Here is a 13323-nt window from a genome sequence, read left to right on the forward strand (position 1 = left end):
ACAGTGAATGCTACTCATTTTACATGCAAAAAGGATTATTTATATAGAAGGCTGAAATGCACAGCAATAAATAAGGCCTGTTCAGCTCTAATGAGCACGGAAAGCACAAAAAATGACCGTGAAACTCAAAATCATTATGGTTTGGGCACCAAAACAACTTAATGAGCATTACACATAAACCTCAGGGCAAAAAATAAATGATAAAAATGCATGATATGACCCCTTTAAATCGATTAAAAGGTCTACATTTTATAATTGGTCAAGCGTTTTCCAAATAGAATCGTTTCACCCTTTCTAGTGGAAGAGTGGTACTCAGCAGAGCAGCTCCGGTCAGGTGGCTTTGGCAGAGACTCTGCGTTGAGATCCGTCATTAGAGAGTAAGGAATCTGATCAGGAACGCAGTGGTTCAGCACGAAGACTTGCCCTCCACCGGTCACGTCACACACAACCTGAACTGACTGCGGCATCTCAAGAGAAGATGACTTGTTTTACCAATTTTGAAATGGCTTAAGTTTTTTATTCATCAAGGATCAGGTCCTAACAAAATATAAAGTGTGGAGTTTCTGACTAGTGGCATCAAAATTATTATTTTTTTAATTGTTTGGACAGATCAAGAATCTGTTTATTAATTGGTCATAATATATATATATATATATATATATATATATATATATATATATATATATATATATATATATATATATAATTTTTTTTTTTTTTTTTTTTAATTATTTATTTTTATTATTTTTTAAATAAATATTTTATATAAAAATATATATATAAATAAAATGATAAATGATACCTGACAAATATTGGACGTCTCAGCTGGAAGCTTCTGATCATGTGGTGACACAAGAAGAGCAGGGGATTGATTTCTCTGAAACATTTGATACGAGGAATCCATTACGTCTTTTTGAACCTACCTTCACATACATGACACAAACATGTGATTGCACATTACATCGTGATGTCTGAATCCTCGATCTTCAGAATACCCCTCCAGACTGTAAACATCTGCCCCATCAGAGTTGATACTGGCGACAGCTCGGTAGATCTCTTCCTATGAGACAAAGAATTCAAGTTAAAGACATAACCTAATCACTGGAAATGCTTATGTGTTGGGCTCTGACTCCTAAATGAGATTTCAGATTTCACACAATACTATGAATTTGTGCACACTCACTGATGGCATGCTATAATGAAAAGCCTCCTGGGACGGCCAAGAGCTATACGGTTGGCCTAGTACGTGCTGGTAATAGTTAGGCTGAGTCAGTAAGTATTCAGGACAGGACGCTGATCTGAAGTGGGCTACCGAAGGCAAAGGATCACAAGTTAATGGATGGAGAATCCTGTAAGTGGTGTAGTCACCCTCCCGGCGAGATTCTTCCATCCTGGAGTATCCCGGTACTGAATGCATCCCATGACTGATGAGATTGGCCATTCGAGGACTTCCATGGGTGTGGTGTAATGGGGCAAGTGACCCTTCAGATAAGTCTCTTCTGTAGCTGTACTCTTGGTCCTCCAACTCATCCATTCTCTGGCATTGGAATCACACATGCATATAAGAGAACTAAATGTTGCAATCTACAGGTGCGATAGTTGTTAAAGTTTTCATTTTAATTTAAATATATATATATATATATATATATATATATATATATATATATTTTTTTTTTTTTTTTTTTTTTTACATGTGTGTATATAATAAAAATAAAATCTATTAAAAAAAATCTTTTAAGATGCTATTGGTAACTCTAAAGGACATACATTTTTTTCCCCATGTTGTTTGTCTTGAGGTTTCCTTTTTTTCTACATTTTTGCGTTATGGAGAGCTCAGTCAATATAGCGTAACGTATATTTTTCTGTTTATACTCTTCAGTAAACTACTCCATTCCGTACATATTTTTACGTTAAAACAATAAAAGATCAATGTAACGTAAAATGTACATTGCTAACCGAACATTTAAATAAAATGTTTAGCGTAACTTATTTACTTTGGGGCGAACCGCTAGCGGTTTTGCTAATCATTCGTTCTCCTCGATACATTAACAAAGTGTCAGATCTGCTGACATTAGGATATACTTACCAAATAACTAAGCGCTTTTCAACCATATGAAATAAGAAAATTTGCTTATCTGAAACTGTACAAGAGTGCTGCCTATGTTTTTCGAAGTTACCTGATCAGGTAAAAAAAAAAAAACCGCGAAAACAGTAAGAGTCGAGATCACGCGCATTACCAGGAAAACCCGCGAGAGGTCGCGAATCGGAATACATGCTCGATTTCAGTACTTGTAAATCAGTTTTGTAAACCATATATCTAAGTGAATTAACAATGCCTGTTTACGCAAACATCAACAAAGCGCCATAACTTGGCAGCGTTACCTCCCCTCGCGTTACTAATGCATTATCTGATTAACTTTCCAACTTTGGAGGCTGGCTGCTTATAAAACCAATCCCGCCTCCGGCTGGACTTTAGCTGTGAAATTCCTCAACGGAGCGCACTCGGGAGCACTCCTCGCGTCTTGAAGATGAAGATCAACTTCTCAGCGTGTCACGCCGTGCTCATCACTGGAGCAAACAGAGGTCTCGGCCTGCAAATGGTCCGACAGCTGCTCGATTCGCCCAAAAGACCCCAAAAGATCATAGCGACCGCGCGGAACCCAGCCGCCGCGAAGGTAGGCCATCCACAGCGCACCTCAGGGTCTGCGCTTTCTTGTATCTCGACGCGCGGCTTTAACGAGTGATTGTGGTTTGCTGTCGCCGCCAGGAACTGCAAGAACTGGTCAAATCTCACCCTGACGTTCACGTTTTACCTCTAGGTGAGTTGCATTGTCACGTGACCTGCCAGGCTAAACGTAATAAGTGAATTAAACGATCATCATCGAGACGTATCTTATAGCATTGTTTGCGTCTTGTTCACCGACTACTTTCTGTGTACGTTTGGATGTGTCAGCGCTTTATTTACATTAGTTTCAATGATTTGTGTGTAAAACATAACATATACACATTTTGTATGCAATAAAATAGATTATTTATTTAACAATTAACACAATGTATTTTAAATACCACCCAGAATCCATCATAAATGATTCTAAAAACTAAAATATTGCTAGTGAAGTGCAATTCTTACATATGTCCAGTAAGTGGAGACAAAGGATAAAGAAAGGTGACCTTGACGAACGTTTAATAACCACACTTTACTTCATATGCTTTTATATACATTTGTGCAATGGTTATATGCAGGATTAAAATTTCTGGAAATTAAATATGTATATTTTTAATAAATATAAATTATTATCATTATTTCAGATGTGACCAGTGACAGCAGCCTGGATGCAGCAGCGCAGTCGGTGAAATCCATTGTGGGCGCTGATGGTTTAAACTGCTTAATTAATAACGCAGCGATTAACATGACCTCTGAACTGGACACAGTCACTCGAGACGCCATGATGAAAACCTACGAGAGTAACACAGTGGCTCCTCTTTTTGTGACCAAGGTAATATGACCGAATCAACTAGCATCCAGAAGCGACTGTAATCTTATTTAATTTTCAGTATTTATTAATTTAAATACCCCGTGATCTTTTTCAGGCTTTCCTGCCGTTATTGAAGAGGGCTGCAGGGGAAGGCCTTGACATGGGAATCCAGAGAGCCGCGGTGATCAATGTGTCATCCGTCCTGGGATCCGTGCAGCTCAACTGGGGCGAGGGTGCGAGCTACAAGAGTTACGCATACAGGGCATCCAAGGTAAAACACCCCTTTGGTTGCGTCGACGATCGCCTGACATCCTAAACTTATTTTTGACTTATTCTAGAGCGCCTTGAATATGGTTACAAGGTGTTTGGCTGTCGATCTGGAGGCCGAGAAGATCTTATGCGTGGCCCTTCATCCTGGTTGGGTGCGCACTGATATGGGCGGACCAACGGTGAGTCCAAATCTTTTTCTTTTATTAGTTGCATTGGTAAAAATGTGTTTTAACACATTTTTGCGTATTTGAAGGCACCTCTGAGCCCAGAAGAGAGCGTATCGTCAGTGTTGTCCGTCATTTCTGGATTAACGGAGAAACATCACGGAGGATATGTGGAGTACACTGGGAAAAGCTTACCGTGGTGACCTCCCCGTTGTCCGAGTGCCAGATGACCGCTGAGAAGCTAAGACCAGAGAAACAGCCTGCCGTCTTAATTATTCATGTTTCCACCTGTATGCATCGACCAAGAAGTAAAACAGTTTAAAGAACCTTGGGCCTTTGGAGAATTGAATTGTTATGAAAGGTCGCAGGGGTGTGTTTACATTTTGTCATGGTTATTGCCTTCTCTAAGTATATAAAATAAAAGATGAAATGAGACACAGTAAGGTGAGTCGAATGCCATTTATGAGTTTTATTTTTTTGATATCCATCTCCACATCAGTCGTCAAGTGACCGTGACAGATTAAAGTTGCGTGGTAATATTGAGAGTTTAGCGCGTGGATGGAGAAGACGTCGAACGTTAATACAGCCTTTGAGAGCGAGTTCAGCCAGGTGGAGGTCACGGTGTGTCAGCGCTGGATTCGGAAAAAATCAGGGTTGATTTATTTCCTCTGACGTGAGAGAGGAAGGCAGACTGTCCAGAGCTCCAATTTCTACAGGATGAAGGAAGAATGAACGTGAAAATTAGAACAATTCACTTTTACGCGGGCAAATTAAGCTCTTGTTATTCCCTCCAACCAACAGAGCGGTTATTCAGAGGTGAATGGTACGCATTACTTATCTTTTATGTGCCCGTTTATTAATATTTTGATTAGTTTTGAATTCTGAATTTATTCATTTAACTTTGCTTTGGAATTTGAAATGAATTGGTAAAGACTAATGTGTCCTACACATTTAAATTAAACGCAGCAGACGGATTTAACTAGACCAACACAACGAAATGACTGAAAACATCTAGTTTTGGGTTTCCTTTATGTTGTTAGAAGATTGTTTATTGCTTCTGAAATATGTCTTACCAATGATTCATTGCCAAATATCTTTACAATAAAAAAAAAAAAAAAAAAAAAAACAATAAAGTTGCTAAAAATTATTTTGTTCCATATTTAAGTATAAATTGGTCCTTCAAAAAGAAAAAAAAATCAAATGTCGAAATAAAATTAAAGAAAAAAATAAAATATATATATGTGTGTGTGTGTGTATGTTAATAGCCTCTTTTGATAAATATAATGCATCTTTGCTGAATAAAAGGATTCATTTAACACATTATATACACTACCAGCAATTTTAAGTAGGTGTGTGATTAAAAATCTCTTATAAAATCAAGTAAATAACAACTGTACTTACCTTTTAATTTGAGATAAGAAAGAAAGTCTATAATAGTGTGGACAATATCCTCATCTGCTATCCTCAGAGCTGCTAAAGCAGAAACAAGATTTCACAAGGTCATTCTACATTTGACTTCCAAAGCTCCCACAAGAGGTACATTAACATTAAATTAATAGTGTAATCAACTTCCTAGTCTTCGGAGAGTCTAATAAACCATAAAGAGCAACGATCTTTATTAACACGAATCCATTTTGGGTTTTCACACTGATGAGTCCCTCCAGGTGGTGAACGTTTCTTACCTGTCTTGAAATCTTCCTCTATGGGCATTTCTCGCTTGCCTGCCAGTCCGTGCTTGTCGCTAAGGCTCCTGTGGCCGTCTATGGCATCTGATCACAAAGCAAAACCACACATAATCACATTGATCATTTGAACAGCCCGCTGAGCACCACGCCGTCAGACCCTGACGCCCCGGCTGATATTCATAGATCTGCCTGTGGCACACATATGGTCCTAATGCGACAAGTCATTATCCGAGGGAATGTTTTTTTTTTGGTTGGGTTTCTGTTTTTTGGGGACAGATTGAGTAGAGCAACCTGCAGGAATTGAGTCATGGAATTGCTTTTTTGTTGCAAGGCAAAGCACACGCTCACACCCACCCTTGTGCAAAAGAAGTGTACTTTTAGTGTACTTCAGGTCTTAGAAGTATATATTTTTTAAAAATGTATTGCAGATGATATTACATAAATTAATGAAAGTCTCTTTCGTGATTATGTTTATTAACAGACTTCAATCTTTTATGAAATGCACTGCACTGTAAGTTGTACTTTAAAGTATGTCAAATCAGATTTGTATAATATTTTGTGCTTTAAAGAAGTACACTTATTTTGATGTGCAAGCACATATAAAATAATAAAATACTTGATTATAATTTTAACTGGAGTGCATTTTTTTTTTATTTAATTTAAAGTTTATTTTAAATGTACTATATATATATATATATATATATATATATATATATATATATATATATATATATATTTTTTTTTTTTTTTTTTTTTTTTTAAGTACATAAGTTTCTATAGAAATTGCTTTAAATTATATTTTAATAAAGATGCACTTAAATCCTACTTAAGTGGGTCAAAAAGCACTTTTAAGTTAAATTAACTATATTTCATATACATTCAAACTATTATACATTCCATTTAACTGGAAAGTGTACAAAAACCTGCACTTTAGTAAATCTTTCCATAGCTAATAATTTTACAATAATTCTAAAGCAAACTCCTTTTTCACAAGGGCACCCAAAGCAAGAATAGGGCAGATTGACAGAGAGAAAAAAACAGCGAAAGCTCACAGCAAGAGGGTAAAGTGAAAAATGTAATTGTGAAGGATGTAAAAAGAGTGAAAGTACCTTTAATAGACTATTTAATGCGAGGAAAACAGCTAATATATTCTCAAAGAAACTTGACGCTAAAGGGGTTAGTACTAATAATTGAATTTAAGGCTGCGGCAGTATTTAGAAAGTTCATAAAGAATACTTCATGCATTTGCAAACGGAATGAGCCGCTAAACGATGCCCCGAAACAGCAATGATTGATCTTTTCGGTTTAGATGAAAAGATCTTTCTGTGATTCATGCCAAATGGAAGCGACGCAAAACAGCACAAAGAGCAGAACACCACAGAGCAATTCCCTCTCTGACTTCAATAACCTGCAGGTGCTATCTTACATTGACCAAGCAGATCTTCTCTCCCCCTTGCACTGGGAGTATCCTTAATCTGTATAAGGTGATCAATACGACCTGAAACACAGGGAGCTTATGTAACTGACCTCAACATCAGTGCACCCCAACACATTTCATCAAAGTGAGCGAACAGGCCTGCACACATACGGACAAACTAAAGAGTCCAAGGTTTAAAAAGCAGACCCGTGAGCTCAAAGCAAAGGTGTTTTTTTTTAATAAACAGATGGGAAAAGATAGAGTGCGGTATTATTGGAGAAGAAAAAATAGAAAAGTCTACAGAAGATGTAATGGGGAACTCACGAGGACCGAGGAGATAGCCGGCGCTGTTGAGGGTCCATCCTCTCTTCTCTTTGGCCTGTTTTGTAGAATGTTTAGTATATAAATATACAAAGATCAAGTTAATAAATATATACTATAAAAAAATTAGTTTAGCTGTGGTTGCCAGAAATTTACTGTATTTTTTTTTTCAGAAACTACAGAATGACATACATGACCATTTTTAAACTAATAAATGCATATTACATTAAAGCGATATAATGTTTATATATATATACAATCTATTTGAACTAACAAAAAAAAAGTTTTTCACGCAAAAAATACAATAATAATAATAATAATAATAATAAAAATGAATATAATTTTACAGTATTTGTGAAATGATGATAAGCTATTTATACTTTTGACAGTTTTTCATATAGCATTTTTATGCAAAAATTACAAATATTTTACAGCGTAGTTAGACCTGGGGCTAAGCCTCACATCTACGCAGAAGAATATCAGTCAGAATTATAGAAACAATTGTAATAAATGTAATTATTTTGCAACTGTTTATATAATGGTTCGAAATCCTAACATTTAAACATTTAAATTAAAATGAAAACCAATCATTTTAAAAATCATATTTTTAACTAAATTATTATAATGTGTTTTTTTTAACTGTGAAGTCGTCACGTGTTTTATTTGTTATAAAAGAGTCTACACGCGTTTAAATATTTGTTTTTCCATAGCAGATACTGTTATTGACATTTTACGCTACCTTTTACATTTACGATTTATATATTAATATATTACTATATTTAATGCCGTATCCCGTTGTCACAAAAAACGAGGGTTATTTTTCGTTTAACACAACAGCAGTTAAAGTGTTAAATATTTATGGCGAAGACTTTAAGCTGTGTTTAAACAGCAATTGCGTTTTTTAGAAATCCACTGACACTGTGAGAACAATTTCCTGGGGTAAAAACTGTGACAACTAGCCCCGGTCTCCCCTGTTAAAATGTTTCAAGGGATGGTTGTTGCACAGAACAATTCCCATCTCTTCAGCAAATCACCGTTTCAACTTTTCTGTAATTTAATATGCACCGAAACAGGATTAAATGATCAAACTAATAACTCTGAATCAAAGTCACTCACCGCAATGACCATCCCGAGTGTTTCCGTGAGAAACGCGCACACGATGAGAGACACACAAACTCCACCGACACACCTGTGCATCTGAAAAGAAGCTTTATGAAAAGTGCAGAACGAGAAGAAAGCGGAAAGAAGAGTCTGAGAACTTACCCTGAGTATCAGTTGGGTCTTTGGAGAGTAAAAACTGTAACTTAGTTGGCTAATATTCCTGATGCTTCTTGCTGCTGGTCCTCTGATGCTCCTGGGATCCGGCGCCTTTTATTGAAAACAAGATGTCTCACCTATGACGTACTTACGTCAAAAGGTGACTTCGTCGGGCTCTTGATCAATGACGCCAGAGCAAATGACCAACGATCGGGTTAATGTCCATTCTTGTCTTATTGATCATTGTGTAGCCTAGGTATAAAAAAGTTATAAAAGTCCCACAATTCACCTTGAAGAACCTCAGATGTTTATAAGAAAATTATATTATATAACACATTTTACAATAACAGAAATATTATTTTGCATATTTAACCAATTGTGTTGTGTGTATATATATATATATATATATATATATATATATATATATATATATATATATATATATATATACATATACATATACATGTATATATATATATATATATATATATATATATATATATATATATATATATATATATATATATATATATACATACATATACATACACACAACACAATTGGTATATATAACATATAATTTTTTTTTAATCTAAAAAGTACTACAATTTTACCAACGCAGTCTTTGTGCACAGGTTGCACATGAACAACTTTTTTTCATTTCTCACTTTTTTCTTTTATTTTCAGAAATCACGCACTCGTTTAGTAAAGGTCCAGAGGTTAATGTGTATTGGTAGTTACAAGGACCCTCGCACCTGATCAAGTCCCCCTCTACAATTGTTATCGATCCGTGTTTACCGACACGTTAACACATGCAAAGATAACGAGAAACGAAAACTATTCAAACCACACAAGGACATGCTTTATTGAGTGCTGAAGGCAATATGGGTTCATATGGGCGGATTGTACATTCCAACAAAGCGCAGTTTTACAAAGCCATTCATGCATTTGTTAAGAGCCAGCGACCTTAAGATTCTATCCCACTCCAGGTAAACATGTTGGCTGGCAATCATGAAAATAACAATTATTCCCAAAATAATGAACAACATGAGAAGAATTCTGATGGCTCTTCTTAAAAGGCTTTGTTCTTTCTCCTCCTGCTTCTCAGTTTCTTGAGAGCTGTGATCTTGATTGTCTGCATGGCATCTCTTCTGATGATGTCCCTCACCAATTGGACGGATGACGGAGGCTGTTGGCGACGAAGCCCTTGATGAAAATGGAACAGGGTGCATACAATTCATCGTCTTTCTTTTTAAGAAAATCAAGAAAAAACACTTTTGCATGCATTTCAGATGAACAGGCTACAAAATGAGAATCGATACATACATAGCCTATCTAATTAGAAAAAGACACCAACCTGTAGTCATCTGCAAGGTGCTCCTGGTTTAAATCCGTCTTTGGTGTTTCGTGGACATTAATGAGTACTCTGAAAACAGCTCGAGAACGGCAGTGTCCAGGAGAGCAGGATTTCTCCAGTTTTACTAAATTTACAGTGTTTATGGCAGTAGATGTCTTATTGACCTATAAGGCAAACATTTCAATATCATCCATTTGTCATTCAGTACATAATTTCAGTCATGGTTGCTAGTTATACAATGATTTTTGGGATACAGTTTTATCAAAAGAAGGCTAAACGTTATAAATCCCGCTTAATCTTGAGGTAAAGATCGTGTGTCGAAATGCATAGTCACTCTGGGCCAACGATGCACGGCTAGCTAAACGTCCTGCTAAAAAATACAACAAAAATTCTACTAGTTTCCACTAAATACCATTACAAAGCATCAACCGTTTACAATTAAAACCATTAAAAATGGTTTTCTGTAGTGTGTTTTGGCACATATTCCATTTGGGATTTATTGGTTTTAACCAGACACTAATAGAAGGCCACCAATTAACGTTACCGTTAGAGCTCAACAGGCATTTTTTCAGTTACCATTATACAGTAAAACCATCACAAATTTCGCGACGGTTTCTATTTTTTTTTTTTATTTCAACGGGGAGCAAAAAGCACTTGCTATATTTGAGATATGTTAATGCATCAAGATGGAGCATATTTACAGTAGCCTACTTGTCATGATCAATCGACGTAACGTTACGTAACTAAATAAAAGCACTGGAACGGCGTAATGTTTGCTATGGTTACTGGATGCGGAAAAACACGAAATATACGAAAACACTTCCCCGTTACTGAACCCCTGAAGGGTGCTGGTTGAACCCATACTGTGATTTTTAACTACTTCTGACGTTCTCAAAATCAAAGACAGTCAAGAAGACAAATAAAAACAATAACAGGCTGATTAACGTTAATTTCCACCAATTATAGGAGTTAATCAACCGAAATAACTACCTCAACTCCTTCCAAGCCCGTCTTTTGTTTCATTTCTGTTTTCTGTGTAACCGTAAAGGGACAAAAACCAGTTCACCAATTTGACAAACGATCCAGGAAAGCGTAAATATGAAACAAGCGGACCGGTGTCGCTATGGTTACCACGAGGTTCTCGCCTACGTGTCTACTTTGCGTCAGCTGAACGTAAGCACGCTTACTTTACTTTTTCACCGCGGAGAAGTGCTTTAAATAAGCCGCGTTCCGTGGATGTGGTAGGGAAATAATGAAAAGAATAACGGCAGCGAACGGCAAACCAGCTGTTTGGTAAAAATGGCTGAAAGCGAATGACACCGGAAGCCAGTCCTATAAAATTAACCAACGGCCGCGCCCGCTATCACGGGAAAGGAATGAGGTGGATAAACTTGAGGGTTATTAAAACATTGTTTGATATTATACAATATTATAATTTATACCATGTTCTATAGCACACCTGTGTAGTGGTTAGCTGTTCGGGCCTCTAGCGTGAGCAACGTATCAATTTCAGACAATCTTTGTCATTTATTCAGCAAAGGCACTTAGTTTTTATGTTGTTAATTAGCTTGTTAGCATTGTTTAGCCATTAATTACAATCACATGTCTCTTTGTTCTTAGGGTCTATTATGAGATCCCGTCAAAGAAAGGCCTGATTTGACTCATTATGACGCACGACGCTCCGAAGACCACGAATGACTCACACTTTTGTATCGGTTCTGCAGTGGACCTTCTTTTCTTGAAGAAGACTCTCTGTACAGTGATTCACACCCAGCATCATTTCGGAATACAATGAACATCAGTCTTTCATTCACGGTAAGCGGATTCAAACGAGCAAAAACAAACTAATTCACTGTTCCCGCCACATATTTGTTCCTTTTATGTGTGTCTCTAGGGAGACCAACCCGGCAGGTACCATAAACCGTTTCATTTTGGTAAAATAAGTTTATTTTAGAGTCCATTAACTGGCATTTCCTCCTTTTGCGTCATTTAACATTATTGTCACTTTTGATGGATATCGCCGTTCCAAACAGCTGTCTGTTCCTCACCTCTGCTGAGCATATATGCTTATTTCTGATGGATCTAAAGATACGCTCTGCCCGAGTGTCACTCTCATTGCGTTTAGCTAGAGGGACAGGATGAAATGACAAGTGCGAGGCTTTATTGCCATTTGCGGCTCCTCGAAGAGCTTTTAACATCTATGAAACCTTTCCATTCCACGAAAGGTTCTTTACAGTGGAAAAAACGGAAGTGTTCAATGGAAAGGTCGAGGAACCTTTCCATTGGAAGTCAGTTAATGGTTTACCCAAAAATAGAAATTTGGAGATCTTCATCCATTTGGAGGTTTTTTTGAACAGATTTGGAGAAATGGGGAATGGGTGCCACCACAATTGGAGTCCAAACCGCCGATAAAAACATCACAATAATCCAGAAAGAATCCACACGACTTCAGTCCATCAATGAATGTGTGAAAATGAAACAATCAATTCTGACCAACATAAGAGTCCTCTATATACAGTTTCTCCACTACTTCGTGAGAGCGTTGCCATCTCTCTCAGCAGAATATTTTATGGAAAATTGCAATTAATTGTTATTTAGATTTTTTTTTTTAAATGCACTTTCATATGATTACGCTGCTTTTAGCCTTTAGCATACAGACAAATAATTTAGACATTTATTCGTACCAAATTGGTCTGACTCCAATTTGATTAGATGGCCATGATTAGGTTATACTGTACACAGGATCAAGAAAAGACTCTAGTATGAACATAACATAATCAGCTATATAATTTTGTTAGCGGTGAGAAATGGCAGTTTAAGTAAAGAATCTTATAGTCTTTCCGTATTTAGTTTTTTGAGACAGCACAGTACAGGTGGACCCATGCAGGAGAACTGCAACATGAATACTAATTTTTATGTAATATTGGATAAATAACACGCAATATAGATGGTTTAGACTGTATTGCTCTCAAATCTAGTTTTCACATTGACAATTTAAAAGTACAATTGATCTCCCTGAAAAATGCAAAACCATGCGTCTTTAAAACAACACAAACTAAGAAATCATATCTTTTTGGCACAGAAACTCATAATTTCTAAATATCTGTATGTATTTCAATATTTAATTTGCATGTGTTTTATAGTGTTTTATGAAGTTAACTTTAATGTTAGAAAACAAATATATAAATATATAATTTACATTACACATTTTTTTATCCCAAAACATTTTTGTTTAATATATGAATTAATTAAAAAAATTTAATATTTATGTTAATATATATTATTTTACATTTTTTATTTCATTTTTTTGTCACCAAAATTAATACACAGAACACATATATTATATAATGTAAACAAAAATTATTACGATTAATCA

At 36.1% G+C, this 13323-nt stretch overlaps 4 protein-coding genes across 15 annotated transcripts in view; 1 reads left to right on the forward strand and 3 right to left on the reverse strand.

Moving 5' to 3' along the window:
• The window catches only part of tesmin (testis expressed metallothionein like protein), a 7485-nt gene extending 4965 nt beyond the window's left edge, over window positions 1-2520 (reverse strand). For 2 of the 8 annotated variants that reach the window (XM_043228546.1, XM_043228540.1), the window contains exons 1-4: window positions 1184-1654; window positions 962-1060; window positions 803-877; window positions 290-467 (exon numbers count right to left, since the gene is read on the reverse strand). In XM_043228546.1, the coding sequence (XP_043084481.1) occupies window positions 290-467; window positions 803-877; window positions 962-1060; window positions 1184-1534 (703 nt within the window). In that variant the 5' untranslated portion in view covers window positions 1535-1654. Of the gene's footprint in view, window positions 1-289; window positions 468-802; window positions 878-923; window positions 1061-1183; window positions 1655-1767; window positions 2220-2382 lie in introns of those variants that run through there. The other 6 variants (XM_043228543.1, XM_043228542.1, XM_043228541.1 and 3 more) reach the window with 6 other exon arrangements.
• On the forward strand, window positions 2385-4353 carry zgc:110339 (uncharacterized protein LOC550490 homolog). The gene is made up of 6 exons (XM_043228549.1): window positions 2385-2675; window positions 2768-2819; window positions 3310-3497; window positions 3592-3747; window positions 3815-3925; window positions 4000-4353. The coding sequence occupies exons 1-6, from the start codon at window positions 2529-2531 to the stop codon at window positions 4111-4113; spliced, it is 768 nt and encodes a 255-aa protein (XP_043084484.1). The 5' UTR covers window positions 2385-2528; the 3' UTR covers window positions 4114-4353.
• Window positions 4354-4355: 2 nt separating this feature from the next.
• Window positions 4356-8715, reverse strand: gal (galanin/GMAP prepropeptide). 4 transcript variants are annotated; one of them, XM_043228550.1, is made up of 7 exons: window positions 8597-8715; window positions 8450-8530; window positions 7337-7391; window positions 7022-7093; window positions 5593-5679; window positions 5312-5383; window positions 4356-4620 (listed from the first exon to the last, which is right to left on the reverse strand). In XM_043228550.1, exons 2-7 carry the CDS (start codon window positions 8528-8530, stop codon window positions 4559-4561), a joined length of 429 nt encoding a protein of 142 aa, XP_043084485.1. In that variant the 5' UTR covers window positions 8597-8715; the 3' UTR covers window positions 4356-4558. The 4 variants fall into 4 exon arrangements, with proteins under 4 accessions (XP_043084485.1, XP_043084486.1, XP_043084488.1 ...); XM_043228551.1 differs by having other exon boundaries at window positions 5312-5380; window positions 8597-8682; XM_043228553.1 differs by lacking the exon at window positions 7022-7093 and having other exon boundaries at window positions 5312-5380; window positions 8597-8682.
• Window positions 8716-9456: 741 nt separating this feature from the next.
• si:ch211-107e6.5 lies at window positions 9457-11458 on the reverse strand. 2 transcript variants are annotated; one of them, XR_006248139.1, is made up of 3 exons: window positions 11407-11458; window positions 9948-10111; window positions 9457-9796 (listed from the first exon to the last, which is right to left on the reverse strand). XR_006248139.1 is itself a non-coding variant. In XM_043228725.1 (3 exons), the coding sequence occupies exons 1-3, from the start codon at window positions 10968-10970 to the stop codon at window positions 9481-9483; spliced, it is 513 nt and encodes a 170-aa protein (XP_043084660.1). In that variant the 5' UTR covers window positions 10971-11238; the 3' UTR covers window positions 9457-9480. The 2 variants fall into 2 exon arrangements, 1 of the variants encoding a protein (XP_043084660.1); XM_043228725.1 differs by lacking the exon at window positions 11407-11458 and adding an exon at window positions 10938-11238.
• Between the last annotated feature and the right edge of the window lie 1865 nt (window positions 11459-13323).

This window comes from Puntigrus tetrazona, chromosome 25 (assembly GCF_018831695.1).
Source record: "Puntigrus tetrazona isolate hp1 chromosome 25, ASM1883169v1, whole genome shotgun sequence".
In the NCBI taxonomy this organism is placed as follows: Eukaryota; Metazoa; Chordata; class Actinopteri; order Cypriniformes; family Cyprinidae; genus Puntigrus; species Puntigrus tetrazona.